Source organism: Pholis gunnellus (genome assembly GCF_910591455.1).
Source record: "Pholis gunnellus genome assembly, chromosome: 6".
Lineage (NCBI taxonomy): Eukaryota > Metazoa > Chordata > Actinopteri > Perciformes > Pholidae > Pholis > Pholis gunnellus.
In genome coordinates this window covers 11,972,498-11,999,131 of record NC_136532.1, presented here as the reverse complement: position 1 = coordinate 11,999,131, position 26,634 = coordinate 11,972,498, and the positions used below count along the sequence as shown (strand labels likewise).

Below are 26,634 nucleotides of genomic sequence, written 5' to 3'. Positions count from 1 at the left end.
TTCAGATATCAATATATCTCAATTAATTTGTATTGATAATAGCTATAAAGGATTGACTTACTTACAACAAATGTTGATAAGACGAAAAGAATCCGACGGCCGTTCTCTTCATCCTCCGTAAGAATTTTCCAAATGTCGGAGATACGAAAATAATCGTCTTCGTCCGTTCTCGTCATTCATCGTGAGCTCGAAGACGCCGATTGGTTAATTCGTGGTTGATTCTTGGTTGCGATACGAGCGCCGATTGGCCACAGCGGACACTTCCTGGTTGATTTGTGGTTACAGACTGAACGGTGATTGGCTTTCACAACCAAGAATTAGTTCGACTCACGAGCTACATGGAGTGCCAAACTGGGCTTCGCAAACCCATGACGTTGGGGATTAATTTGTAGGTGATTACCAATCGTTTACAACATGTCAAATATTATTTATTATGTGATAAATGAAAATAAAAATTAACAAAAGAGGGGCTTACTGTGACTGTCATAACAGACGCCCGTTTAGAAACAGTGAGCTAACTACAATACAGAAAACTAAATGAAAATGAATGATAATTGTTATTGTCGTCTCTTCTCTGCAATAAATGTGTCTTAGCTAGCTACCGCTATACTTACCTAGCTCGGCTAAGCAAATCAAATCGTTTTGGCATCTTACCTTGTTATCTCAAATAATTCCCGATCCATAGCCAACTTCAACAAAGAAGTGTCTGCGCCCTCAGGCGGAGGAGTGGGAGCAAGTCTCAACCTGTAATTGGCAGCTTCGACAATATACTGATACTCAAAGCTGATAGGTTGCGAAAAGATGGAGAATTTTGGAGAAAAATGGATTTTAGAAGATGTGATTTCGCTACACTTATTGTCAGATTTGAAAAACTACTTACGCCCGAACAGGGACTTGAACCCTGGACCCTCAGATTAAAAGTCTGATGCTCTACCGACTGAGCTATCCGGGCGCTCTGCATGCTAGAAGTACGATGTTGTTAATGAATTTCCTACTATGACGATTACTGTTGAGCTATGGGCGGAGACGGAAGTAGAAGTTAAAACCTCTCGCTTTACCCATTGGTTTTACCTCCCGGGCTAGCTGAGGCTAGTCGTTAGCTATATTTATGCTACTCTAGCCCTGTACACAGTCTGTGGTTTAGACCCATGCATTCATCCTCCTGGTGAGTTATTAAATACTAAAACATGTGACAGACTTTTTTATGAAATTCGGGCGCAGCTGGTTACCTAACTGTCCTCAAAATGTCCTTGTTTAGTCTCGCTGCTAAATGCACATGTCGTGGCTTGTCAATGAAAATCCCTCGGCCTTCATTTAACCTGTTAACAAACGATAGACACTCAATAACAAACGTGGAGATCCAGAGCCACGTCACACATGTGACGCGTCTGTTGAGGAATCATCACTCCAAGGTAAATTAAAGGTCAATGACTATTATATGAATCGTTTATTCTGCAGCCAAAGCAGAACATTGAGTGTCAGGCTTGTTGTGTGTCCTCTATTAGGTACCAGCGGTGGCTACATGGGAACTAATACCAGAGGACCAGCTTCCCCCGGTAATATCCTCATGACTGGCTGAATGTGAACACTATACAGTCCTCGGCTTGGTGACCTAATAACGCCTTGAAATTCATGTCAGCAATTAAAATACTGGTTGGAATATTTTTTTTTCTCTGTTGGAGATTATCAAAGACCAAAGGTCAAATTATGGGGCATAAATGATGACAGTGTTTGCTGATTAGATGTTATTAATGGATGTAATAACTTTATTCAATGGATACTTACAGATAAAGACATTCGTAATTTAGCAACAGTGAAAAGAGACTGTCCCACATACATTTCTAAGCAACACATTTTGATTTTACAGCCTGCCCATATCCCTGCTGACCTGGTGGACAAACTGGAGCGACTGGCCTTGGTTGATTTCCGCACCAAACAGGGACTGGCTTGTTTGGAGAAAGCCATACGATTTGCAGATCAGCTTCATGTTCTTGACACGTCAGGTGTTGAACCAATGGATTCAGTTCTGGAGGACAGGTGTGGTACAGACAGTTAATGTAAAACACTGTATTTTGCACGTGGGCCTAATTAATCACAGTTAGAACCAAATAGCATATAACAAATGAGCAACAACTGTAGCTCAATTTAAACTCTTGTGAAGCCTGTTGTATTAATGTGATTATGTCCATGCACATTCAGGGCATTAAAACTGAGGGACGATGTTGTGATGGAAGGAGACTGCGCTGAAGAACTGCTTCATCTCTCCAAAAACACAGTTGAAGAATATTTTGTGGCACCACCAGGTAACGAAACAACCTGAATACATTTATTTTGAAACATTAGTGTTGATTTTACAATTATTGAGATGATCAATAAATAAAACTATAATAAAAAAGGTAATAGAGCCTCACTGCCTAATAACTTACACACATATAAATATTTATACTACAGTCCTCACTGTATATCTCACCTTTAGTTTATTCATTTGTATACTGCTGTCTTATACCTGCACTTTATAATTCTGTAACTCCTGTTCATGTTCATAAGTGCTGATACTGTACATATCTTAGTGTTTTCATATCTACACTACTTATTCTATTTATACTCTGACCATTACTCTGCATAGACAAAGGTGAATCGAATCTCAAATTAATCATGCAGTAACTTTTTCATCCTGTTATTGTTTGTAAATGTGAAGATCCTTAACTACTGTTTATTTTTCTTATCGCAGGAAATATCCCTCTACCAAAGAGGGAGGAGAGGGCCGCCATGCTGAAACACTCAGAATTATGACGTGTATTACTCATTTGTTCTCACTTGGTGTGTAAAATCAAAGCCTGGACGTGCATTTAGATTTGTTCTTTTTCAGTTTCATTTGACGGTTGCAGTATTGATAGATGCTGTTTTTGTTTCAGTAGAATTGTATGTGAAGTGTGAGTGAGCAGTGTGTTGGCAACCTGTGATATGAGTGGATTCACTGCAATGGCAGTACGTTGTTTTAATTTGGGATTTACATTATGATCTTGATAGTGTGTCCTGTTTTCATACTATTGTTGTTTAACTTTAATTAAAAAATAAATAAAACAATACTTAATTCCTACTGTTCTCTCACTTTCTGTTTTGTTTCCAAAGAAAATGTGAGTTCATGTGATATTTTTAAAATAGACTATGACGTGTTTGTCAGGTATCATCAGAAATGATCTTCCCTTTCTCTAAACCGGGCGGTGCTGATTTGACCTCGTAAATGCATAAACTTACCACAAGGCTGTGTTGTGATCAAAACGATGCAGCGCGCGTAACAGCAGAGTCATGTTTGGAGAATAGCAACCGAAAGTTATCGAGTCAGTGAAGGGAAAACGAATCTTAAGTAAAGGGGAGGGAGTTGGATCAGCTGAGGCAGACTGTATATAAACTGGGCACAGCTGCTTCAGAGCATCGCTTGTTTTCCTCTCACCGACTGAAGACCTGAAGCTGCAGAAGAATTTATTAAAGTGATCACAAGGTAAGAATCTGTCTTTGTCAACGCTGATAGAAACACACCGTGGTACTTCAGTGGAAATAGTTTTTTTTTTCTCCTTGACTTTTTTCAATAATGTATTGAATTGTGTTTCAGGACTCTTTCATCATGGATATAAACATCATTATGCTGAATGGGACTTCCCATAAAATGAGTGTGCACCGACAGGAGACAGTGGGCTCTCTGAAGACACGGATCCAGCAGGAACTCTCTGTTCCCTCTGAGACGCAGAAGCTGGTCTTCATAAACGGCGTGAACACTCCCCTCAGCGACGACTCGACGCCCGTCAGCCACTACGGTGTTGGTCCCGGTGCCAGCGTGTCCCTGCTGGTGACCCAGCCTGCGCCCCAGCCTGCGACCGTGCAGGTGTTCCTCAGAAACGAAAAGGGGAAGATCAGCACCTATGACATCACACCCGACGAGACGGTGGGCCACTTCAAGAGCCGGGTCCAGTGCAGAGAGAAGATCCCAGAGAACCAGCAGAGGCTCATCCACCAGGGCCGAGAGATGACGGAGCCTACGTGTAAACTCTCGGACTACGACGTCCAAGCGAGGAGCACCATCGACCTGAATCTCCGCCTGAGAGGAGGCTGAGGACACTTCTGGTTCATATAGATGATTTTCTGAACATTCCTTGACTCGATTTAAATGAATCGTATAGCTTTAAATTAATTGTTTTAATTTTTAATTTATTTGTATTTTCATTTGGAAAAATCAACACATTCCTCTGTGTATTCTGCTAGATCCCATAACATCTTGAAACAACGTGTTTAGGCTTAAGCAACAGGCTTTGGCAGTACAAATAAGTTATACACACAACGTTGCATTGTGTTAACTGGACACTGTTAAAAACAAATAAAACTTTTCAAATGTCAATTTGCACGTCTCCTCACATTTCCTGCAGGCCTACCGTTTCCTCTGCTCAGGGGTGGAGCTGAACCCTGTACAGACCACAACCAGAAAGTCCCACTGAAACACTGTTTTAAAATGAACATTATTACAGCTATTAAGAGACTTTCTCAGTCATATAATTCAGTGTTTATTATTACATCTTATAAGACTTTGTCAGTGCTCCATAAAAAAGAAATGTATTATGCTCTGTAATTACAAACATAACAATCATAGGAGCATGGTAGAATGGCTTGAACTCAAATTAATTACTTAATTCTATGTGAGAATTATAGTATATAAACAGTAGTAGAGTAAACAGAACAAATGCTGAAGCCACAGGGAAGAAGCAGTTTCCTCCAGATTCATTTTCAGTCAGCAAATCTCACCGAGTTTCATTTCCTCACAGATGCAAGGTAGGCGTACCAAAATAAGGCCACCGAGTTGGCAAACAGCACTCTGAACTGTAAAAAACAGACACAGGAAGAGACGGGGATTACCATTAAGTAGCGTCACTATGTGACTCATCATTTGTTCAGTGACAGGACGCCAGTGGAATGCATACCTGAACAGGCACAAAGTTGATATTGATGAACTGGAAGGGAGTCCATACTTTCCAGTTCATCTTTAAAGCAGTCCAGTAACTTCCTCTCATCTTCTTCTCAAAGTCTCTCCAACCTTTAGCCTGAATATAGATTGGAATGATTATATATTTACTTTTATTCATCCTTTGCTGCACAATTTGATAAATCTTTATTTTTGTATATATATGTCTCTTGCTATCACATAACTTTCTGCCAGTGCATTATCAAATTGTTGGAGTGTCCCTTCAATGAGATGAGGAGGGAGAGTTTCTAAGATGACCTACCTCCAGGATGTTCATAACAAAGTAGAAAATGAGCAGAAAGCCGGGGGCAAAAACAAGCCGATCCAGTAGCAGACGCTTTACAATGCAGAGCGGGTCTGTGCTGGGCATCCACACTTCCATCAGCTGGTAAAAGTAATGGCTCACCGGTCCTGTAATAACCAACCTGAAATAGACAACAAGCGAATAATATTACTACAAAATGTATGTATTTTATGTATATTATAATGTCTGACACTCTAGTCTAACAGGATCATGCCATTACAATCATTTACTTGCTGTACATGAGCCATGACGAGCAAGTCAACCCTCAATTATGTTTCTGTATTTAGTCTCACCCATAAATGGCATAGCGTGCAGCTCCAGCTGGGTCAATCTGATGGACCAGGGCTCCATTGTTGGCCTTTCTTTTGGCTTCCAAAATCTGAGACAGAAGATTTCCCAAAGCTGAGAGGATGCCACTGGAAATATCAAGGACACACAACGAACACAACCATTAATATGCAACAGGTAGATTCATGATAAGGTAGTCCAATCAAATCAAACACGTGTCATTAAGTTGTTGTTGAAGAATATTTTGTGGCACCACCAGGTAAGGAAACAACCTGAATACATTTATTTTGAAACATTAGTGTTGATTTTACGATTATTGAGATGATCAATAAATAAAACTATAATAAAAAAATGTAATAGAGCCTCACTGCCTAATGACTTACACACATATCATAAATATTTATACTACAGTCCTCACTGTATATCTCACCTTTAGTTCATTCATTTGTATACTGCTGTCTTATACCTGCACTTAATAATTCTGCAACTCATGTTCATGTTCATAAGTGCTGATACTGTACATATCTTAGTGTTTTCATATCTACACTACTTATTCTATTTATACTCTCACCATTACTCTGCATAGACAAAGGTGAATCGAATCTCAAATTAATTCTGCTGTAACTTTTTCATCCTGTTATTGTTTGTAAATGTGAAGATCCTTAACTACTGTTTATTTTTCTCATCGCAGGAAATATCCCTCTACCAAAGAGGGAGGAGAGGGCCGCCATGCTGAAATACTCAGAATTATGACGTGTATTACTCATTTGTTCTCACTTGATGTGTAAAATAAAAGCCTGGACGTGCATTTAGATTTGTTCTTTTTCAGTTTCATTTGACGGTTGCAGTATTGATAGATGCTGTTTTTGTTTCAGTATAATTGTATGTGAAGTGTGAGTGAGCAGTGTGTTGGCAACCTGTGATATGAGTGGATTCACTGCAATGGCAGTACGTTGTTTTAATTTGGGATTTACATTATGATCTTGATAGTGTGTCCTGTTTTCATACTATTGTTGTTTAACTTTAATTAAAAAATAAATAAAACAATACTTAATTCCTTCTGTTCTCTCACTTTGTTTTGTTTCCAAAATGTGATATCATGTGATATTTGTGTCTTAAAATAGACTATGACGTGTTTGTCAGGTATCATCAGAAATGATCTTCCCTTTATTTTAACCGGGCGGTGCTGATTTGACCTCGTGAACATACCAGAAGGATTTGTCATGAACAAGATGCAGCGCCTCTAACAGCAGAGTCATGTTTGGAGAATAGAAACCGAAAGTTATTGAGTCAGTGAAGGGAAAATGAATCTTAAATAAAGGGGAGGGAGTTGGATCAGCTGTGGCAGACTGTATATAAACAATGGGCACAGCTGCTTCAGAGCATGCTTGTTTTCCTCTCACCGACTGAAGACCTGAAGCTGCAGAAGAATTTATTAAAGTGATCACAAGGTAAGAATCTGTCTTTGTCAACGCTGATAGAAACACACCGTAGTACTTATTAAGTGGAAATAGTTTTTTTTATCTCCTTGACTTATTTCAATAATGTATTGAATTGTGTTTCAGGACTCTTTCATCATGGATATAAACATCATTATGCTGAATGGGAATTCCCATAAAATGAGTGTGCACCCACAGGACACAGTGGGCTCTCTGAAGACACGGATCCAGCAGGAACTCTCTGTTCCCTCTGAAAAGCAGAAGCTGGTCTTCATAAACGGCGTGAACACTCCCCTCAGCGACGACTCGAGGCCCGTCAGCCACTACAGTGTTGGTCCCGGTGCCAGCGTGTCCCTGCTGGTGACCCAGCCTGCGACCGTGCAGGTGTTCTTCAGAAACGAAAAGGAGAAGCTCAGCACCTATGACATCACACCCGACGAGACGGTGGGCCACTTCAAGAGCCGGGTCCAGTGCAGAGAGAAGATCCCAGAGAACCAGCAGAGGCTCAACCACAAGGGCCGAGAGATGACGGACTCCGGGTATAAACTCTCGGACTACGACGTCCAAGCGGGGAGCACCATCGACCTGAATCTCCGCCTGAGAGGAGGCTGAGGACACTTCTGGTTCATATAGATGATTTTCTGAACATTCCTTGACTCGATTTAAATGAATCGTATAGCTTTAAATTAATTGTTTTAATTTTTAATTTATTTGTATTTTCATTTGGAAAAATCAACACATTCCTCTGTGTATTCTGCTAGATCCCATAACATCTTGAAACAACGTGTTTAGGCTTAAGCAACAGGCTTTGGCAGTACAAATAAGTTCTACACACAATGCTGCATTATGTTAACTGGACACTGTTAAAAACAAATAAAACTTTTCAAATGTCAATTTGCACGTCTCCTCACATTTCCTGCAGGCCTACCGTTTCCTCTGCTCAGGGGTGGAGCTGAACCCTGTACAGACCACAACCAGAAAGTCCCACTGAAACACTGTTTTAAAATGAACATTATTACAGCTATTAAGAGACTTTCTCAGTCATATAATTCAGTGTTTATTATTACATCTTATAAGACTTTGTCAGTGCTCCATAAAAAAGAAATGTATTATGCTCTGTAATTACAAACATAACAATCATAGGAGCATGGTAGAATGGCTTGAACTCAAATTAATTACTTAATTCTATGTGAGAATTATAGTATATAAACAGTAGTAGAGTAAACAGAACAAATGCTGAAGCCACAGGGAAGAAGCAGTTTCCTCCAGATTCATTTTCAGTCAGGAAATCTCACGGAGCTTCATTTCCTCACAGATGCAAGGTAGGCGTACCAAAATAAGGCCACCGAGTTGGCAAACAGCACTCTGAACTGTAAGCAAAAAACAGACACAGGAAGAGACGGGGATTACCATTAAGTAGTGTCACTATGTGACTCATCATTTGTTCAGTGACAGGACGCCAGTGGAATGCATACCTGAACAGGCACAAAGTTGATATTGATGAACTGGAAGGGAGTCCATACTTTCCAGTTCATCTTTAAAGCAGTCCAGTAACTTCCTCTCATCTTCTTCTCAAAGTCTCTCCAACCTTTAGCCTGAATATAGATTGGAATGATTATATATGTACTTTTATTCATCCTTTGCTGCACAATTTGATAAATCTTTATTTGTATATATGTCTCTTGCTATCACATAACTTTCTGCCAGTGCATTATCAAATTGCTGGAGTGTCCCTTCAATGAGATGAGGAGGGAGAGTTTCTAAGATGACCTACCTCCAGGATGTTCATAACAAAGTAGAAAATGAGCAGAAAGCCGGGGGCAAAAACAAGCCGATCCAGTAGCAGACGCTTTACAATGCAGAGCGGGTCTGTGCTGGGCATCCACACTTCCATCAGCTGGTAAAAGTAATGGCTCACCGGTCCTGTAATAACCAACCTGAAATAGACAACCAGGGAATAATATGACTACAAAATGTATGTATTTTATGTATATTATAATGTCTGACGCTCTAGTCTAACAGGAACATGCCGTTACAATCATTTACTTGCTGTACGTGAACCATGACGAGCAAGTCAACCCTCAATTCTGTTTCTGTATTTAGTCTCACCCATAAATGGCATAGCGTGCAGCTCCAGCTGGGTCAATCTGATGGACCAGGGCTCCATTGTTGGCCTTTCTTTTGGCTTCCAAAGTCTGAGACAGAAGATTTCCCAAAGCTGAGAGGATGTGTAATGGTAAAATATATTTTACGACTATGTGTCCTTGCCTTGAACCCGAAACTTACGTATCATCTATCAAGGAGACAGCTAATGGAGGAGTAGCAAAACAATTGACTGTGAAGAACAGTCTATGCTCATTCTTTTTACTTGATATGAAGTAAAGAAAGTTGAAACTATGCAGTAATAAGGAACTTGTGTTTGAAATATCCTTCTCACCTTCAAAGTATCGAAACTGAGGAAGGCCAGCTGCATGAACCGGATAAACCCAGATAAGACAGCCTGTGTCCAAAACATCACCTCCCTATGTATGATTTATCTCTGTACGTATAAAAGAATGTGGTGTCTTGTTCTTTTTCGGCGATTCCATCACAGACACTGACTGTTGTGGCTCAGATGCAGTCTCTCCTTGCAAGCGAATCAACAGAACAAGACAACTTTGAATCTTTGGAAGACTTTATTGATTTGTGAATGACACTCTCTTCTCCCAATTAACATAGAAATCTTCCATCACAACTGCCACTGAAAATATCAAGGACACACAACGAACACAACCATTAATATGCAACAGGTAGATTCATGATCAGGTAGTCCAATCAAATCAAATAAATGCCATGAAGTTGTTGTTGAAGAATATTTTGTGGCACCACCAGGTAACGAAACAACCTGAATACATTTATTTTGAAACATTAGTGTTGATTTTACGATTATTGAGATGATCAATAAATAAAACTATAATAAAAAAATGTAATAGAGCCTCACTGCCTAATGACTTACACACATACACTTACCATAAATATGTATACTATAGTCCTCACTGTATATCTCACCTTTAGTTTATTCATTTCTATACTGCTGTCTTATACCTGCACTTTATAATTCTGCAACTCCTGTTCATGTTCATAAGTGCTCATACTGTACATATCTTAGTGTTTTCATATCGACACTATTATAGACTCTCACCATTACTCTGCATAGACAAAGGTGAATCGAATCTCAAATTAATTATGCTGTAACTTTTTCATCCTGTTATTGTTTGCAAATGTGAAGATCCTTAACTACTGTTTATTTTTCTCATCGCAGGAAATATCCCTCTACCAAAGAGGGAGGAGAGGGCCGCCATGCTGAAATACTCAGAATTATGACGTGTATTACTCATTTGTTCTCATTTGGTGTGTAAAATAAAAGCCTGGACGTGCATTTAGATTTGTTCTTTTTCAGTTTCATTTGACGGTTGCAGTATTGATAGATGCTGTTTTTGTTTCAGTAGAATTGTATGTGAAGTGTGAGTGAGCAGTGTGTTGGCAACCTGTGATATGAGTGGATTCACTGCAATGGCAGTACGTTGTTTTAATTTGGGATTTACATTATGATCTTGATAGTGTGTCCTGTTTTCATTCTAGTGCAGGGGTCTTCAACGTTTTTCAGGCCAAGGACCCCCAAACTGATAGAGAGATGGAGCAGGGACCCCCTACTATATATATTGTATACAATTGTGTTTTGTATTAAACTGGGCCTAGTACCATGTATAAACATACCTTGTTCTTGTGCATTCAATACTAAGCTATTCAAATAATACACAGGTTCATATATTCATGATTTTATTTTAAACATGTGAAGGTACAGGGTGGCCGAGCCACTGCCATTCATAAACATACCTTGTCAACTGATGCCAATGCCAATATCAACATTGTCTGTCAATTGCATGATAATCATGAATACAAGCTATTCAAATGGACATTTTTATTTTAAACATAAATGTGGAAACGAAAAATGAGTGATGGCCTATTAGTGCCACTGCCATGCATAAACATACCTGTTATCTTGCATATAATACTGAACTATTAAAAGAATGGACAGATTCATGTTTTTTGGTCGACTTACAACACGATCCATTTGCGCTCATAACAATGTCCAAACACTTGGCACAATAATATACTGGCCTCAGTAGTTGGCTGTTGTGGATAGGAGCTGCAGTGTTTTAGCCAAGAATATCTTGCAAAAATCATTGCACAAGGATTTGTGGGTGAAGTAAATGTCGTTGTTTTTTCATTTTTTTTTACAGCGGTATCTTCTTTTCAAATAATATTGCAGCATGAGTCCTTGTATCTGGGATCTTAATCAGCTGGGGACTGAATAGGCTCTAGGTCAATCATGGGGAACCTGACAGAGCCAGCATGTAACATGAGGCCTTGTGATTGGCACAGCAGCAATAGGGGCGGGTGTGTGTGTGTGTGTGTGTGGGGGGGGGGGGGGGGGGGGGGGGGGGGGGGGTCCTCCTGTTTGTGTGCAGGAGCCTTGGAGGGACAGGTCCAGGCTAGTCTCGTGCTGTGAGTGAACGGTGCCCAGCTTGAGAGAGCTCATATGTGTCGCTGAATGTGTGCATTTCTGACTGAAATATAACATCTTCTGCCTCCATTTATCAACTTGCTACAATATGTTGGATTCATGTTAGTGTGTGTTTAAAGACATTGAAATTTGTGGAAAAAATAATAATAATTTCACGACCACCCTGCAGTACCTCCGCGGACCGCCTAAAGGTCGCGGACCCCCTGTTGATTACCTCTGTAATCTAGTGTTTAACTTTAATTTAAAAAAAAATCCTACTGTTCTCTCACTTTCTGTTTTGTTTCCAAAGAAAATGTTATATCATACGACGTAGACTATGACGTGTATGTCTGGTATCATCAGAAATGGCCTTGCCTTTATTTCAACATGACGGTCCTGGTTTGACCTCGTAAATGCATAAACATACCAGAAGGCTTTGTTATGATCAAGATGCAGCGCCTCTAACAGCGGAGTGCTAATGGGAGAATAGAAACCGAAAGTTATTGAGTCAGTGAAGGGAAAACGAATCTTAAGTAAAGGGGAGGGAGTCGATCAGCTGAGGCAGACTGTATATAAACTGTGGGCACAGCTGGAGCATCGCTTGTTTTCCTCTCACCGTCTGAAGACCTGAAGCTGCAGAAGAATTTACTAAAGTGATCACAAGGTAAGAATCTGTCTTTGTCAACAACGATAGAAACACACCGTGATACTTCAGTGGAAATAGTTATTTTTTTCAACTTGACTTTTTTCAATAATGTATTGAATTGTGTTTCAGGACTCTTTCATCATGGATATAAACATCATTATGCTGGATGGGACTTCCCATAAAATGAGTGTGCACCCACAGGACACAGTGGGCTCTCTGAAGACACGGATCCAGCAGGAACTCTCTGTTCCCTCTGAGACGCAGAAGCTGGTCTTCATAAACGGCGTGAACACTCCCCTCAGCGACGACTCGAGTCCCGTCAGCCACTACGGTGTTGGTCCCGGTGCCAGCGTGTCCCTGCTGGTGACCCAGCCTGCGCCTGTGCAGGTGTTACTCAAAAACGAAAAGGGGCAGACGAGCACCTATGAAATCACACCCGACGAGACTGTGGGCCACTTCAAGAGCCAGGTCAAACGCAGAGAGAATATCCCAGAGAACCAGCAGAGGCTCATCCACGAGGGCCGAGAGATGACGGAGCCCGGGTGTAAACTCTCGCACTACAACGTCAAAGCGATGAGCACCATCTACATGACTTTACGCCTGAGAGGAGGCTGAGGACACTTCTGGTTCATATAGATGATTTTCTGAACATTCCTTTACTAGCTTTAAATTAATCATATAGCTTTAAATGCCTTTTTTATTCATTATTTATTTGTATTTTCATTTTCATTTGGAAAAATCAACACATTCCTCTGTGTATTCTGCTAGATTCCATAACATCTTAAAAACGTGTTTAGGCTTAAGCAACAGGCTTTGGCAGTACAAATAAGTTATACACACAACGTTGCATTGTGTTAACTGGACACTGTTAAAAACAAATAAAACTTTTCAAATGTAAATTTGCATGTCTCCTCACATTTCCTGCAGGCCTACTGTTTCCTCTGCTCAGGGGTGGAGCTGAACCCTGTACAGACCACAACCAGAAAGTCCCACTGAAACACTGTTTTAAAATGAACATTATTACAGCTATTAAGAGACTTTCTCAGTCATATAATTCAGTGTTTATTATTACATCTTATAAGTCTTTGTCAGTGCTTCATAAAAAAGAAATGTATTATGCTCTGTAATTACAAACATAACAATCATAGGAGCATGGTAGAATGGCTTGAACTCAAATTAATTACTTAATTCTATGTGAGAATTATAGTATATAAACAGTAGTAGAGTAAACAGAACAAATGCTGAAGCCACAGGGAAGAAGCAGTTTCCTCCAGATTCATTTTCAGTCAGGAACTCTCGCGAAGCTTCATTTCCTCACAGATGCAAGGTAGGCGTACCAAAATAAGGCCACCGAGTTGGCAAACAGCACTCTGAACTGTAAGCAAAAAACAGACACAGGAAGAGACGAAGATTACCATTAAGTAGTGCCACTATGTGACTCATCATTTGTTCAGTGACAGGACGCCAGTGGAATGCATACCTGAACAGGCACAAAGTTGATATTGATGAACTGGAAGGGAGTCCACACTTTCCAATTCATCTTTAAAGCAGTCCAGTAACTTCCTCTCATCTTCTTCTCAAAGTCTTTCCACCCTTTAGCCTGAATATAGATTGGAATGATCATATATTTACTTTTATTCATCCTTTGCTGCACAATTTAATACATCTTTATTTTTTATATATATATATATATATATATATATATATATATATATATATATATATATATATATATATATATATATATATATATATATATATATATATCTTGCTATCACATAACTTTCTGCCAGTGCATTATCAATTTGCTGGAGTGTCCCTTCAATGAGATGAGGAGGGAGAGTTTCTAAGATGACCTACCTCCAGGATGTTCATAACAAAGTAGAAAATGAGCAGAAAGCCGGGGGCAAAAACAAGCCGATCCAGTAGCAGACGCTTTACAATGCAGAGCGGGTCTGTGCTGGGCATCCACACTTCCATCAGCTGGTAAAAGTAATGGCTCACCGGTCCTGTAATAACCAACCTGAAATAGACAACCAGGGAATAATATGACTACAAAATGTATGTATTTTATGTATATTATAATGTCTGACGCTCTAGTCTAACAGGATCATGCCATTACAATCATTTACTTGCTGTACATGAGCCATGACGAGCAAGTCAACCCTCAATTATGTTTCTGTATTTAGTCTCACCCATAAATGGCATAGCGTGCAGCTCCAGCTGGGTCAATCTGATGGACCAGGGCTCCATTGTTGGCCTTTCTTTTGGCTTCCAAAATCTGAGACAGAAGATTTCCCAAAGCTGAGAGGATGCCACTGTAAATATCAAGGACACACAACGAACACAACCATTAATATGCAACAGGTAGATTCATGATCAGGTAGTCCAATCAAATCAAACACGTGTCATTAAGTTGTTAGGGGAGGTTTTATGTGCATGATGCTGATTGGCTAAAGCCCACAGAAGGGCAGCCAGTGGTCAGTGCAAACAAAGTGGCCCCTTGGACAAACTTTGAAGTCAACAATACAGTAAGAGCTGATAACAAATGGCGATATGTTGCAAACAGTAAGTTAATAAAATGCGTTTTCTCTTAGCCAGTGCTTTAGTACATTGGAACACGTCATTTCAGACCGTCAAACAGAAGAAACACAACACAAAACAGGCACCAGGCACCAGAATGAATAACACTGTTGACCAGTTACAGTCAGTGAACAACCAGAGCTACAGACCTCGTCACAGACTTAGTAAGGATGGGATATTTCTTCAGAAGAACCAGATATTGTTGCAGTAAACGGATAGAAACGGACGCATTCCGCACAGGCAGGCTCTCCACAGGCATTGTCAGTTGTTTAACTGTACAAACATTACCACCACGAGACTCACAGCACTGACAGCAGCGGAGTTGAAAAGCAGCAGCTTCTTCCTGCAAACAGCACCGCGTCACTGACGGAGCCACGCCTTCAAGACGACGTCAACAACAGCCGACAAAGATGATCAGTTGAATATTACGGTTTCTGTCTAGTTTTAAACTGCAGACCTGCACGCGTGCTCACATATGTGAAGGTATATGCGCTTTTGTCTTACTATTTCTGTTATTCTGGCCCTCCTGATCGCACAACACACTGACTTCTAACAGTTACTGAACTTTTTCATGGCAGACATGTTTACTTGTTAAAGCAGGAGCTGCACTGGAATATTGAAACTAATAACATTAATAATCACTTCAGTTCATTTAGGCGCAACAGTGAGCTAGCATTTTTACATAAATATATATATATATAGCACTATGTCTTATGCCATCACTTTTCCTTATTGTCTTTCTACCAGACCTGTCATTTTACCTTATTTGTGACTAGTGTTTTATTGCTGAGCTGACCCGTTCTCGTCAAAAACATTTGTAATTGACCCGATGTTAACCAGTTTATGTCAAATAAAACTGAAACTTTAACTACTAGGTCCCTGCGAGCCTAAAATAATGCAGCCATCTTTCCCAGTAAAACTGTGTGAAAGGCTACGAGAAAGACAAACTAACAATAAACACATCTTTTAGTATTTCTCTCTACGTCAATTCTACCTCCTGCCGACTTCTTTGCTTTCTTAGCCTTGTGCATTTAAACAAGTTTTTTTTTTTTTTTTTACACGTAAAAGATGACAAAGTGGTCCTGAAACTCAGCAGTGGAACAATGAGACATGAATGTGAAACAAGCTTTTGGAACCACTTTAATACAACCAATTTTTCAATAAAAAGTAAAAAAACAAAAAAATATTTACAATGCTGAACAAACAGTTTTAGAAAAGGCGTTTAAGAAAGATTCAGTGTATAGCACAACACAGTTTAAACTGCCAACATGAACTCAAAGAAATCTCGGCACATACGGTTTCGTAAAAAGAGGACATTTTGAAAGCTTAGGGTGTGTTTTGGTCTGTAGGTCACCAACATACATGTAAGAAAACATGAATAACATCCTAAAGTTCCTTCCAGTTTACGGGAGACTTTCCGGATTTCTTTAGCAGCTCGTTGGCCTTTGAGAAATGCTTGCATCCAAAAAATCCCCTATGAGAAGACAAGGGAGAAGGATGCACAGTCTGCAGGACGTGGTGGCGCTTCTACAGAACCGAGAGAACAGAAAGTTAGATGCATGAAGGTTATAAAAGGCTTTGGTTAAAAACAACAGAGTAGACCCACCCTGTTAATAGCAGCTCCCTTCTTCTGAGCATAAGATCCCCAAAGCATGAAGACGAGGCCTTCCAGGTTGTTGCTGAGCCACTGCACCACGGCGTCAGTGAACGTCTCCCAGCCTCTGTCTTTGTGGGAGTTGGCCTGGTGCGCTCGGACAGTCAACACAGCGTTGAGCAACAACACACCTGATGGGCGAGGTGACGGGCGAAGAAGGCGGCAGGTGAGGTCAAGACCAAACAGATCTCTTGCTGTGCAAGTTTGAGTAAAATGCTTATTGTTGTTTTTTTAAATACCTTGTTTGGACCATCCAGTCAGATCTCCGTGTCCTGGGTGCTGAAAGCCTTCAATGTCCGACACCAGTTCTTTGTACATGTTCTCCAAACTAGATGGAAAAGGATCACGGGTGTGAGAAATATGTCAAAAGGACGATTTCTAGTTGCTCACAGGCAGAGGTACTGAGAAGGTTTTCACCTGGGCGGAGGACGCACTGGTCTTTTGACGCTAAAGCACAATCCATGGGCTTGGTTAGGACCGTGATATGGATCCTGGCCAAGAATCACCACTTTGACCTGGAAATAGAGGGATTAGACAAATCACACACACAAACTTTGATTTTTCATTTGCAAATTTAATTTGCATGTGAAGTCCTCAGCGCCTGCTGGGGTGTGTAGGCGGCTTGCTGTCTGTTTAGCACGTGGGAGGCTCTGAAATATGTTTGTCAACGTATGTCACAATAGCTGCTCTTAAGTGTGATAAGAGACAGGATGTCTCGCAGTCTTCTACAACCTAACTGAGACAAAACACGAGTTATTTTTATTGGCCCCGGTACCGTCATGCACAATTACACAAACTTAACTGGCCCACTTAATTAAGACATTTTAAGATTATGTTTGAGCCCAACACACAACGAAGGACTTGTGTCCTCACTGCAGGAAGCCTCTGGCTGCTTCAAAGTCAAGGCTTCTCTTGATTGTGTTATTGATCGACTCTGGAACTCCCATAAAGTCTCAATTCTTTTTAAAGCACCATAAAAGGCACTTCTTGATTTCATAACTATATATTTTGTGGCATGTACACATTTCATATAATGTCCGCGGTCTCTGTCTCTTTAAATGATTCTCTTTATTGTGATACAGCACTTTGCAACGTCTGTGTGTCTGTTTATGTCAACATTAAATGCTGTACACTGTGGCGTCAGACAGTGTCTCAGGTCACCGCAGATACACTCACATCTCGGATGTCACACGTCTGAGTCCAGGTGAAGACGTGTTCAGCAGGTGGGTACACGGTGTAGCGTTTCCTCTCTTCGCAGACAAAATGCATCAACTGTGGCAGAGACATGGAGTTATTTAAACAGCTCATAACCGCAGAGACACACAGCGTGACGACTCTCTCTGTCTCTCTCTCACTCGTTTAAAGTAGGGTTTTCCAAATTCCTCCGACAGTCCCTCCTTCCAGCTTTCCCCAAAGCCCGGAGGTGTTTGAGCAGAGGCGAGTTTCTCCAGCGCTGCTTTCTTGTTGCGGGCGATCCTGTCCAGCTGGTCCGAGGAGAGAGGATCAGGAGCCGGGCTGGACGGCTCCGGCTCCACCGCCACGGACTTCAGCTTCTTCTGCACAATTGAAGCGTTTTCAACGAAATACACAGCGGGTGAGAATCGCGCAGACCGGTTTAGAAACCCTCGACAGTAAAGTGCAAACATTTTTCGTGCTGCGGAAGCTATTTTGCTCCACTTTTGACAACGACCAAGAACACAGCAGTGCTCTTGAACGCAGCTTGGATTACGCTGCACGTGTCTTAAATAGGACTACAAGTACACTGTAAGTGTTTTAATACCAATAACGTTATGTTTTAACAGTACACGCTAGACACGTGTTTAATGTTAGCGGACAGACTGAAGTAGAGGTGACGCTCACCGGGTCTTTGGCATCCTCCTCGGCTTCATTTATGTCCTTAGAAATTCTCTTCTTCGACACAGGCGAAAAAAATGAGTTAATAGTTTTTTGTCCAATCATTTTGTTGAAAAACACCTTGGCGGCAAGCAGCTGTGAATTAATTATGTTAAGTTATTAAGGTATTAGTGGAACTATAGGCGCGCAGTGGTCCCCTCAGAAAACACAAACTCTCTACTGGTATTGAAGTATTCGCGCCAAAAAAGAAATGACGACACAGACATGCTAATGAGCTGAGCGCTGTTCAAGACCAACTGTTGCTAACGGTGGTGTTTACTACAGCTAAGCTACCGAGTATTTAACAGAAATATACGTTTTATCAACGTTATTCTTTATTATGTGACACTGTATTGTGTAAAAGGATAATGTCAACTTATTTACTGTTGTCACACCGTTTTGTAGAGCTAAAATAAATTGGTCGATTGAGAAGTCATTGAACAGAAATGAATCGTCGACTATTTTGATAACAAATACAGTTTGGGCATTTTTCAGGCAAAAATGCCCCAAAATCTATTTCGTTTCTTAAATGTTCTTAAATACGAGGAGTTGCTACTTTTACTTGTTTTTATATGATATTGAATATATATGAATGTTTAACTGTTTTAATATCTAATACCTTGGGCTTTGGCATTTTCACTATTTTATACATTTTATCAGCAAAGCGTTTAATTGTGTAATACTTTTAGTTGCAGCCCTGCCTTTTATTTACATTCGAATATGGCGTAACAATAATAATCCTGTCCACTCACTGCAGATCCACACATTTATTATTTTCACATTTATTTACAAAATCAGGGTTAATGTTCCATTGTTTTTGCATCATCCAGGTCTTTAAAAACCCTAAAATCAAGGTCCCCAGAGTCCCACAGATGACCGGTTACAATGGAAAAGTTTGTGAATAAACTCTCCAGCAATAACAATGCCAGACGTCCACAGAAGAGGATCAAACTGGAGAGTGATGAGAGGATGAAGCAGCGGGAGGACGATGAGGAAGACGAGTTCTCTCATCCTATTCCCTGGCAGAAAATAGAGTCGGAGGGACTAGACTGTGACTATGCTCTGCTGCTCTCCAAAGAGGAAGCAGACCACATTTTTAAACAGCTGGAGGAGGAGGTGGTGTACTCAACAGGTACAACATCAAACCTTCTTCTGTAAAGTTATGACCGGAAGTGGCAGAGCTGTTGATTGATCGTGGCTGTTTTTGTTGCAGGGGAAGAAGCAAAGGTAAAGGTGTTTGGAAAGGTGCACGGTATCCCGAGACAGCAGGCCACATATGGAGATGCAGGTCTGACCTACACTTATTCTGGAGTGACGCGTTTAGCCTGCCCGTGGACTCCAACCTTGGAACATATTCGGGACGTTGTCACGAAAACGACTGGACAAACATTTAACTTTGTTCTGGTTAACAGGTGAGGAAATTCCTGAGTCCAAGTTTGAAGATCACAGTTTGAGACTCGTCTCCTTGCTGAAAGTGGTCTTCTCTCCACCAGGTACAAAGATGGGCAGGATCACATGGGGGAGCATCGCGATGACGAGAAGGAGCTGGACCCCCTCTGCCCCATCGCCTCCGTCTCTCTGGGAGCGGCACGAGACTTCATCTTTCGGCACAGAGACGCTCGGGGGAAACGTAGTCGGCGACAGATGGACCCCGTGAAGCTGGAGCTCGCTCACGGAAGCTTGCTCCTCATGAACTCACCGACCAACACTTTCTGGTACCACAGCCTCCCTGTCCGCAAGAAGATCTCCCTGCCTCGCATCAACCTCACCTTCAGACGCATCCTACTGGACAGAAAGAAATGACCAAGCGGGCATCATCACCCAGGCCTTTGGGGCCAGTGTCCCCAAGAAGCCTTTTGACTGTGGGGGCCAAAACCTGTTAGTGTCCCTGGGCACATGGGTAAATATCACAAATGTATTTATGTATCGCTGAAAATCAGGAGCATTTACTCCTTTAAATTATGTATAGTACTTATTATGGAAAATAATGTACCTTCTATCTCTACAATGTTTTGTCTGAAACCCCTCAGTAAAGGCTGCATGCTTCAGCGTCTTAGAGATTCAGTGTTTGGGTCAAGAACACTTTAGGAAGTTTGTGTTTGATCTTAAGCATGTCTGCTGTCACTATTGTTTTAAAAGTACCAAATAATTACTCTAGCTAGCTTTATTTTTTTATTACCTGAAAACAATCACCTTTACAGATTGCACAAAAAATACACACAATCTCACATGATTATACATTAGTGCAAATCGCAAACATTAATGGGTTTTGCACCCGGCCATTCCTCAATTTGACTTAGTTGGTTTGGTGGGAGCGATGGCAGCGACACAGAATTCAAAATATTCAGAAGAACTCGCCCAAAAACCTGCAGTCACACCGTGGCTTTATTGACTGAGAGCTGATCATCGTTAATAATCGGTTGAACTGTTTTAACATCAACACCATTCCAAATGGCTCTGATGCATCGTATCAGTTGTCGCACACACGGCTTCATGTGTTAAAACAATCTTGAGTATTAAATATAACATGGCACTTTAACCTCAACTCTGCAAATCACGACAGCGTGAGGACTATTGGCCTCTTGAAACATTAATTCCAATAGTTTCACATACACTGCTGCTAATGATTCGGCAAATTAGATGAGACAATACCAGAGGTCGGGACAAGTCTACCCACTTGACTTCATAACGTGTAACATCGCCAAGAATTCCTAATCGGCTACTTCTGTGTATGTCTGTAATGTACAGGCAGTGGACAAAATAACAGGAACACTTTAAAGTATATTGCGTCTACAGCATCATGAAAATGCCACAGAGTTTAGTAAACTTATCAGGATTCACACATGAACAATGTATTGCAGGGCTAGAGCGCACACTGTAGTGTTAAGTGTTCCTGTTTTTTTTTGTCCCATAGAAGCCAAATTGTCGCATGACAGAAATTGTTACACTTGCAGGTCCATAATCTTTGGGATCGAGAGTCTTCTACTCTGGATCAGAGCAGCAGGCAAAGTGGGTTTAATACATCGTTCAATGACCTCCAACACGTTGCTGTGACGCAGACTTCTCTTTACAGAAACTCGAGGATGGATTTTCTCATTGTCACAAAGTCCGAATCCACCTGTTGGTAACCGTGTTGCAACACGTACAGCTGTGACAGTTTGACTGGAAAAGGCAGAAGACAGTCGGGCTGCTGAGCTTCGGGTCACTCCTCCGAGTGCAGAGCCAGGTTCAGTCTTCGGACTCTCTCGTAGAAGAGCAGGTAGGCGTTGGAAGACAGCACCTCGTGCTGGCTGGCTTTTCGTACCGAGTCGTCTGACACCCAAAGCCACTGGGAGCTGATGGGCGAAGAGGTGCGAGGTGAGGGAGGGCTGCGGCGGTACGTGACGAAATGTCCCGAGTGCATGTCACCGTGGTGAACCAGCACAGCCGTGAGCTGGAACAAGTACTCGGTAGGACTGGAAGGAAAGACGCTAGGATTAGATGTACAGGTGGTGCCAAATAAAGGACAAAAACGCATGTTTCTAAACTCTGAACGGCTCGGATTACCACCAAAACATATATAATATAAATAGCTTGACCTTGTATTGTTGCACCGTGACATGAAGTTTACCTGTAGTCATACGTGAGGTTCACACCAGGAGACTGAAGAAATACAGACGAACATGTTCCGTTGGAAAAAGGTTTGTTGTTGTTGTACCGGTGCTCTGCTTCTGGAAAACAAAATGAAACAAATGTACGACGACAAAAAACAAACTGAACGTGACCCAGGAATGATATCACGGGGTTTACGACACATACCGGTGCCGTTAGCAGACGGCTTTTCCACAGAATCATCTGAATTTTCTGCCTTGATCGGGTTCGGAGCACATTTGATTCGCTGACTTCTGTTCGTGGAAGCATAGTGTTTGTAGCGGTCCATCGATAGATGCTCTGTGAACTGCACATGCTCCTGTCTTTTGAGGGGGGTTCCTTCACTGGACCACGTCAGTCTTTGTAAATGGATGCAGAGGCACTGGGGGAGCTAGAAGGAGGAAAATACTAGACAGTGAAAGAACAACACAGTACATAACATTTTATAACGTGTCATCAAGAAATAAGGGGAAGTTTTGATCTACCTAAAATGTTACCGTTACGTTTCTCTCCCTAAATTAGACACAAACCAGCTTTAGCAGAGTACCTATTGTCTACGTAGTGATTAACATCTTGGGAAATGAATAATCTGCTAATAGTGACATAACAAGTGATGCTTACCTTTCCCAGTTTGAGCTGTTTAATGAATGTCGTCCTCTGGCTTTCCAGAACTTGCCCGTTTACGGTGTTCCCTTGTTGAAGCTGAGGTGAAATGATCCCAAACAGAAATGAAACAAAATATTATCTTTGTAATAAAACATGAACGCCTTTCTGGTGTCAAATATTTGAAGTCGCATGAATGTGAATGTCAGTAACTTGATGATAGTTCTGTCAGAAGGGTTTCCCGTCTATTGGTTTTGGTGACTTACACATCTAATAAAAGATGATACTGCAGTGAACGTACCTTGGTGCAGTTTTCACACTCCACTTCTTTGATGGTTTCAGAGGAGATAAAATGCTGAAGACACTGGTCTAGAGAGATAGGTCTCCCCTGAGGAAACAATGTACATTAAGAAGGGATAGTATAATACATTTGAATATGCACATGTTCGTGACAGTTTTGCTTACCCACTGAGGTAAAGGGATGGACAGGGAGAGGCTCTCAAATGAGTCATACCGCACCGGACTCTAAACAAAAGCAAAGCAGAAGTTAAAATCACCTCAAAAATATACTAAGCCAAATAGCACATGCTCATCACTTTCCTGTCCAAAAAAACAACAACATACAAACTCACTTGCTGTTCGCAGCGCTTGCATGACATATTGCTTGTTAAACGACCATGGAAAGGATGCTGAGACTTCCAAGGACTTGGTATAGGATGAAGAGGGGCTGCGAAATGAAAAATGAATACAGATGAAGTACAATCCTCTGTGCTTTGATAATCTAGGCAACATCGTTTCTTTGTCTCCTTACCTCGACTTCGGCAGGTCATAGCTTTCTCAACTTGATCAGGGATGCTCTGGTATAAAACAAACAAAATAACTGTGAGTACAGTAACATATTCGTAATTGTTGACACTTCAACAACACTAGCTGAAGTTCCCATGCTGAAATTGACTTGACTTTAAAAAGGTGTAGTGAGCAGAGTTTGGATTAAAAATGGTGCAAAAACTTCCCTCCAGATTGCACATGTGCTCCAAAGCGCTGACCTGAACTGCAGAGCATACTGAAGGTGTCGGCATGCAAGACATATGTGTGAGCGGTTTGAGAAACAATGTAACTGGGGAGTTGGTAACTTGCCTCGAGGGATTGCATGTCAAACAAGGGAGCGACTTTGGGTTGACGATCCCGCTCCTCCTCCAGAGAAGATGTGAGGACATGAAAAAGTTCATGCGCATCCTGAGAGCGGAGAAACCAACACAGTCAAGACAACTCTGACGACTTCAATTCTACACCGCAGCAAGCATTATAGAAACAAACACAAAATACCACTTCACAGGATTATTAACTGACCTGCTCCTCAAATGAACTGATGTGCCACCGGTAGAGTCTGAGAACATCCAGGAGGCACCCGGCATCGAGTACATCTTCCTCCGCAGGCTGATCACTGGACAGAGCTACCAGTGCAGAAACAGACATCGTCCTTTTTAAAAATATGAATCAACGCTGCATCGCCACTGCAATCAAGTGACTTATCACAGTGTTATATACCATTGAGAAGCTGTAGCAGGGTCGTGGACAGCTGGTTGTCCTTGCATGACTGGATCATCGGGGAACCTGAAAACCTCTCCAGCCACCTGATGAAGGACGGACATGCTGCCAAACCCTGAAGCAACGAGTTCAGGAAGCAGGTGTTGCCGAGATTCAACAAACCAGGAACCATGCCTGGAAGAAAACAGGAGTCATTGTAAGTTACTGCTTTACATACATTGTGTGCATCACACTGTCGTAGTGATTCTTACCTCTCTTTTTCTTCTTTCTCTCTGTAATTGGGCCCCACAACACGTATACTCCAGCTGCAATCGCAGCAGCTATTCCACCAATGACACCCCAGTGTTTTATCATCTTGTTTCTGAAAAGACAACCGCATGTTAATGAAGCACAACGGATGATTTTGAAGGGAGAGGAGTGAAAAAACACACTCTGGGTAAAAACAGGAGGAGACATGATGGTGGTCGGTAAATACGCGCTTTCATACATCACTTGTGTTGATTACAATACAATAACAATACTGATATGTGTTTCTGTTTATTTAAAAGAAGAAAAAAAGAAGCCTGCAGCATCTTTTTTGGTCAGGAAGATTGCTACGGTTCATGTCAAAGACAAATTCCTTCTGTTGACGTTTCATAGATCTTTCATTGAGAAAATTCTTTCTTTTATATGTCGGAATGCTTCCCCGACTCTCAAACAGAACATGTGTACTAAGATGGTCAAGGTCTGGAGCAAAATCCCTGGTACTCAACAAAAAAGTAATTTGACAAAATATAGCTAAATACAGCAGAGTCTAGTTTGTGTAACATCAGACCTGGCCTTCAAGTTAAACTTTTAGGGTCCAGTTAGCCAAAATCAATACTTTAAAAAACTCTTTCACACCTACTGCCTTCACTCAACTCTGAGAGGTGTTGATGCAACGTTAAGGTCATTTAGAAGGCCGAAGTTTGGGGTGATGTTGAATTTGTTATACTAAGATTTGATTCTACCCTCATGGGTATAAATGCTGTAGACAAAATGTCAGCAACACACCTCAATGTAATGCAGTACAATTCAACGGCACAACACCACCAGTCAACATCTCTCTGAAACAGTTTCTACAACAACTGAACATTGTAAGCTTAATAATAGTACGGTTTGTTGCAGGGCTGTTGCATTAGGCCACATTAGTTTCAAGCTCAATGTACCTAAAACACTGGCTACTGAGTATACAATGTGTTTTGTAGCTTTGTATTGTTATCTCGCGTTCTGATTTCATCAACAGACGAAGTATATACTGTAGTAGGAGGGTTGTTCACAGGTTTGGGGCTTTTAGGGAACACTTATCATTACGTTGTCTTTTTCTGTCTATCATGATTGCATACTCTCTCCCCTTAAGACACAGGCAGAACAATACGTAACGTAATGCAAACTAAATGCATTAATAATGTGATCCATTGACCTTTGAGCCGTTTATCTGTGGTAAAACCAGACATGACGCGACTTCAGATCAAGCAAAGCCTCTTCTAACTTAGCCTCGTCTGCGAGCATCACAGTACTTAAGTTTGACATTTATTTTGTTAGTTACATTATTTTGAAGCCTCTGCGCGACATTATCTAGCAAGTAACGATACTAACCACCCGCACTTCATCAATGTGTAACGTTAACCACGAACCCGCGAACAGCACCTACACGCATTCATTATAAGAGCTAGCTAGCGTTAGCGTGCAGGCTAACTTACCGACAACACTGAGGTTAGGCTGCCCTCGGCGCACTGTGTCGCCTCATTTGATAAATTTCCTATTATCTTGAAACACAGGCAACATTTCTCACTGCTCTGAATCTGCGTTATCGAGTTTTGTAGCGTTAACTGTAACGTTAAACCGGACTCAGTGTCCGTTTGTCCTCCTGTCTGCGCACGTTACACTTTGGGTCCACCGTACGGCGTCATGACCCACTTTACCCCTGACCCCGTGCACTATAAATAACCGTAACTTGGCTTTTGCCAGCGGAGAGGTTTTACCTGACTATGGGTCCAGTGCCAAGGAACTCCCCAACAAGCTTATCGGAGCTTTCTGGTCGGCACCACAACATCCTGCTTTCATTGCGGAACTCCCGTCTTTGCTGGCATGTTGCAGGACGGACCAAGTGGAGAGCGTACCGATGTGTTCACAGTTTACATTCCGACCACCAAAATGTTTGTTGCGCACATTTATGAAGTCATGTGAATTATTCACAGCTACAGCCTTGTCAATTGAATATGTGACAAAGTTGAATTAAAAATTAACATGAATTGTTCCAAAAACATTTTTTTTAAAGAAATCATCACAGCAATTATACATGTTCTAAGATAATATTCAGATCATGTAGATTTTAAGTCACAGTTGCTTAGATCCCATCCGAATTAAACCGTATAGATCATGTTGTTTACGTTTATTATTTATTGTCTGGTCTATTTTTGTATTAAGCTTACATTATACATCTCATCTTCCTTATGATTATTCTCATC

General features: G+C 41.2%; 10 protein-coding genes across 11 annotated transcripts; 5 read left to right on the top strand and 5 right to left on the bottom strand.

Annotated features, from left to right (window-relative positions):
- Nucleotides 1–1,068: 1,068 nt before the first annotated feature.
- gatc (glutamyl-tRNA amidotransferase subunit C) lies at nt 1,069–3,094 on the top strand. 2 transcript variants are annotated; one of them, XM_079160606.1, is made up of 6 exons: nt 1,069–1,165; nt 1,259–1,412; nt 1,506–1,556; nt 1,868–2,037; nt 2,200–2,303; nt 2,732–3,094. In XM_079160606.1, exons 1-6 carry the CDS (start codon nt 1,149–1,151, stop codon nt 2,791–2,793), a joined length of 558 nt encoding a protein of 185 aa, XP_079016732.1. In that variant the 5' UTR covers nt 1,069–1,148; the 3' UTR covers nt 2,794–3,094. The 2 variants fall into 2 exon arrangements, with proteins under 2 accessions (XP_079016732.1, XP_079016733.1); XM_079160607.1 differs by having other exon boundaries at nt 1,081–1,412.
- A 288-nt stretch (nt 3,095–3,382) lies between these two features.
- LOC306696888 (polyubiquitin-like) lies at nt 3,383–4,409 on the top strand. Its single transcript, XM_079160608.1, has 2 exons — nt 3,383–3,502; nt 3,614–4,409. Exon 2 carries the CDS (start codon nt 3,626–3,628, stop codon nt 4,109–4,111), a length of 486 nt encoding a protein of 161 aa, XP_079016734.1. The 5' UTR covers nt 3,383–3,502; nt 3,614–3,625; the 3' UTR covers nt 4,112–4,409.
- Nucleotides 4,410–4,791: 382 nt separating this feature from the next.
- On the bottom strand, nt 4,792–6,862 carry LOC306696980 (peroxisomal membrane protein 2-like; the record flags this gene model as incomplete). The annotated part of the gene is made up of 5 exons (XM_079160717.1): nt 4,792–4,869; nt 4,971–5,090; nt 5,274–5,436; nt 5,609–5,731; nt 6,813–6,862. The coding sequence occupies 5 exons, from the start codon at nt 6,860–6,862 to the stop codon at nt 4,801–4,803; spliced, it is 525 nt and encodes a 174-aa protein (XP_079016843.1). The 3' UTR covers nt 4,792–4,800.
- Nucleotides 6,863–6,994: 132 nt separating this feature from the next.
- On the top strand, nt 6,995–7,946 carry LOC306696890 (polyubiquitin-like). The gene is made up of 2 exons (XM_079160610.1): nt 6,995–7,054; nt 7,169–7,946. Exon 2 carries the CDS (start codon nt 7,181–7,183, stop codon nt 7,652–7,654), a length of 474 nt encoding a protein of 157 aa, XP_079016736.1. The 5' UTR covers nt 6,995–7,054; nt 7,169–7,180; the 3' UTR covers nt 7,655–7,946.
- Nucleotides 7,947–8,133: 187 nt separating this feature from the next.
- On the bottom strand, nt 8,134–9,248 carry LOC306696893 (peroxisomal membrane protein 2-like). Its single transcript, XM_079160613.1, has 4 exons — nt 9,152–9,248; nt 8,817–8,979; nt 8,518–8,637; nt 8,134–8,412 (listed from the first exon to the last, which is right to left on the bottom strand). Exons 2-4 carry the CDS (start codon nt 8,934–8,936, stop codon nt 8,344–8,346), a joined length of 309 nt encoding a protein of 102 aa, XP_079016739.1. The 5' UTR covers nt 8,937–8,979; nt 9,152–9,248; the 3' UTR covers nt 8,134–8,343.
- Nucleotides 9,249–12,172: 2,924 nt separating this feature from the next.
- LOC306696892 (polyubiquitin-like) lies at nt 12,173–13,192 on the top strand. The gene is made up of 2 exons (XM_079160612.1): nt 12,173–12,252; nt 12,364–13,192. The coding sequence occupies exon 2, from the start codon at nt 12,376–12,378 to the stop codon at nt 12,847–12,849; it is 474 nt and encodes a 157-aa protein (XP_079016738.1). The 5' UTR covers nt 12,173–12,252; nt 12,364–12,375; the 3' UTR covers nt 12,850–13,192.
- On the bottom strand, nt 12,924–15,142 carry LOC306696886 (peroxisomal membrane protein 2-like). Its single transcript, XM_079160605.1, has 5 exons — nt 14,967–15,142; nt 14,430–14,552; nt 14,095–14,257; nt 13,715–13,834; nt 12,924–13,609 (listed from the first exon to the last, which is right to left on the bottom strand). Exons 1-5 carry the CDS (start codon nt 15,074–15,076, stop codon nt 13,541–13,543), a joined length of 585 nt encoding a protein of 194 aa, XP_079016731.1. The 5' UTR covers nt 15,077–15,142; the 3' UTR covers nt 12,924–13,540.
- An 814-nt stretch (nt 15,143–15,956) lies between these two features.
- unga (uracil DNA glycosylase a) lies at nt 15,957–18,430 on the bottom strand (the record flags this gene model as incomplete). Its single annotated transcript, XM_079160602.1, has 7 exons — nt 15,957–16,344; nt 16,424–16,602; nt 16,711–16,799; nt 16,889–16,986; nt 17,648–17,743; nt 17,827–18,027; nt 18,332–18,430. The coding sequence occupies 7 exons, from the start codon at nt 18,428–18,430 to the stop codon at nt 16,204–16,206; spliced, it is 903 nt and encodes a 300-aa protein (XP_079016728.1). The 3' UTR covers nt 15,957–16,203.
- On the top strand, nt 17,939–20,273 carry alkbh2 (alkB homolog 2, alpha-ketoglutarate dependent dioxygenase). Its single transcript, XM_079160603.1, has 4 exons — nt 17,939–18,065; nt 19,195–19,496; nt 19,578–19,776; nt 19,858–20,273. Exons 2-4 carry the CDS (start codon nt 19,250–19,252, stop codon nt 20,165–20,167), a joined length of 756 nt encoding a protein of 251 aa, XP_079016729.1. The 5' UTR covers nt 17,939–18,065; nt 19,195–19,249; the 3' UTR covers nt 20,168–20,273.
- Nucleotides 20,274–20,632: 359 nt separating this feature from the next.
- On the bottom strand, nt 20,633–26,221 carry usp30 (ubiquitin specific peptidase 30). Its single transcript, XM_079160594.1, has 13 exons — nt 26,149–26,221; nt 24,397–24,506; nt 24,146–24,319; nt 23,948–24,051; nt 23,735–23,833; nt 23,409–23,454; nt 23,230–23,324; nt 23,063–23,122; nt 22,899–22,985; nt 22,616–22,696; nt 22,163–22,385; nt 21,975–22,074; nt 20,633–21,819 (listed from the first exon to the last, which is right to left on the bottom strand). The coding sequence occupies exons 1-13, from the start codon at nt 26,217–26,219 to the stop codon at nt 21,567–21,569; spliced, it is 1,503 nt and encodes a 500-aa protein (XP_079016720.1). The 5' UTR covers nt 26,220–26,221; the 3' UTR covers nt 20,633–21,566.
- Between the last annotated feature and the right edge of the window lie 413 nt (nt 26,222–26,634).

Excerpts from the sequence above, each read along its gene's own strand:
- gatc (XM_079160606.1), top strand. Across the intron at positions 1,413-1,505 it reads TGAGGAATCATCACTCCAAG|GTACCAGCGGTGGCTACATG; the intron begins GTAAATTAAAGG and ends GTCCTCTATTAG. Across the intron at positions 1,557-1,867 it reads CAGAGGACCAGCTTCCCCCG|CCTGCCCATATCCCTGCTGA; the intron begins GTAATATCCTCA and ends TTGATTTTACAG.
- LOC306696888 (XM_079160608.1), top strand. The coding sequence starts at position 3,626 with ATGGATATAAACATCATTATGCTGAATGGGACTTCCCATAAAATGAGT.
- LOC306696890 (XM_079160610.1), top strand. The coding sequence starts at position 7,181 with ATGGATATAAACATCATTATGCTGAATGGGAATTCCCATAAAATGAGT.
- LOC306696893 (XM_079160613.1), bottom strand. The coding sequence starts at position 8,936 with ATGGAAGTGTGGATGCCCAGCACAGACCCGCTCTGCATTGTAAAGCGT. Across the intron at positions 8,638-8,816 it reads TTGTTATGAACATCCTGGAG|GCTAAAGGTTGGAGAGACTT; the intron begins GTAGGTCATCTT and ends ATCTATATTCAG. Across the intron at positions 8,413-8,517 it reads TCAACTTTGTGCCTGTTCAG|TTCAGAGTGCTGTTTGCCAA; the intron begins GTATGCATTCCA and ends TTTTGCTTACAG.
- LOC306696892 (XM_079160612.1), top strand. The coding sequence starts at position 12,376 with ATGGATATAAACATCATTATGCTGGATGGGACTTCCCATAAAATGAGT.
- LOC306696886 (XM_079160605.1), bottom strand. The coding sequence starts at position 15,076 with ATGCCTGTGGAGAGCCTGCCTGTGCGGAATGCGTCCGTTTCTATCCGT. Across the intron at positions 13,835-14,094 it reads TTGTTATGAACATCCTGGAG|GCTAAAGGGTGGAAAGACTT; the intron begins GTAGGTCATCTT and ends ATCTATATTCAG. Across the intron at positions 13,610-13,714 it reads TCAACTTTGTGCCTGTTCAG|TTCAGAGTGCTGTTTGCCAA; the intron begins GTATGCATTCCA and ends TTTTGCTTACAG.
- alkbh2 (XM_079160603.1), top strand. The coding sequence starts at position 19,250 with ATGGAAAAGTTTGTGAATAAACTCTCCAGCAATAACAATGCCAGACGT. Across the intron at positions 19,497-19,577 it reads GGAGGTGGTGTACTCAACAG|GGGAAGAAGCAAAGGTAAAG; the intron begins GTACAACATCAA and ends TTTTTGTTGCAG. Across the intron at positions 19,777-19,857 it reads AACTTTGTTCTGGTTAACAG|GTACAAAGATGGGCAGGATC; the intron begins GTGAGGAAATTC and ends TCTCTCCACCAG.
- usp30 (XM_079160594.1), bottom strand. The coding sequence starts at position 26,219 with ATGTTGTGGTGCCGACCAGAAAGCTCCGATAAGCTTGTTGGGGAGTTC. Across the intron at positions 24,507-26,148 it reads GGCACTGGACCCATAGTCAG|AAACAAGATGATAAAACACT; the intron begins GTAAAACCTCTC and ends TTGTCTTTTCAG. Across the intron at positions 23,123-23,229 it reads GCAAGCGCTGCGAACAGCAA|AGTCCGGTGCGGTATGACTC; the intron begins GTGAGTTTGTAT and ends GCTTTTGTTTAG.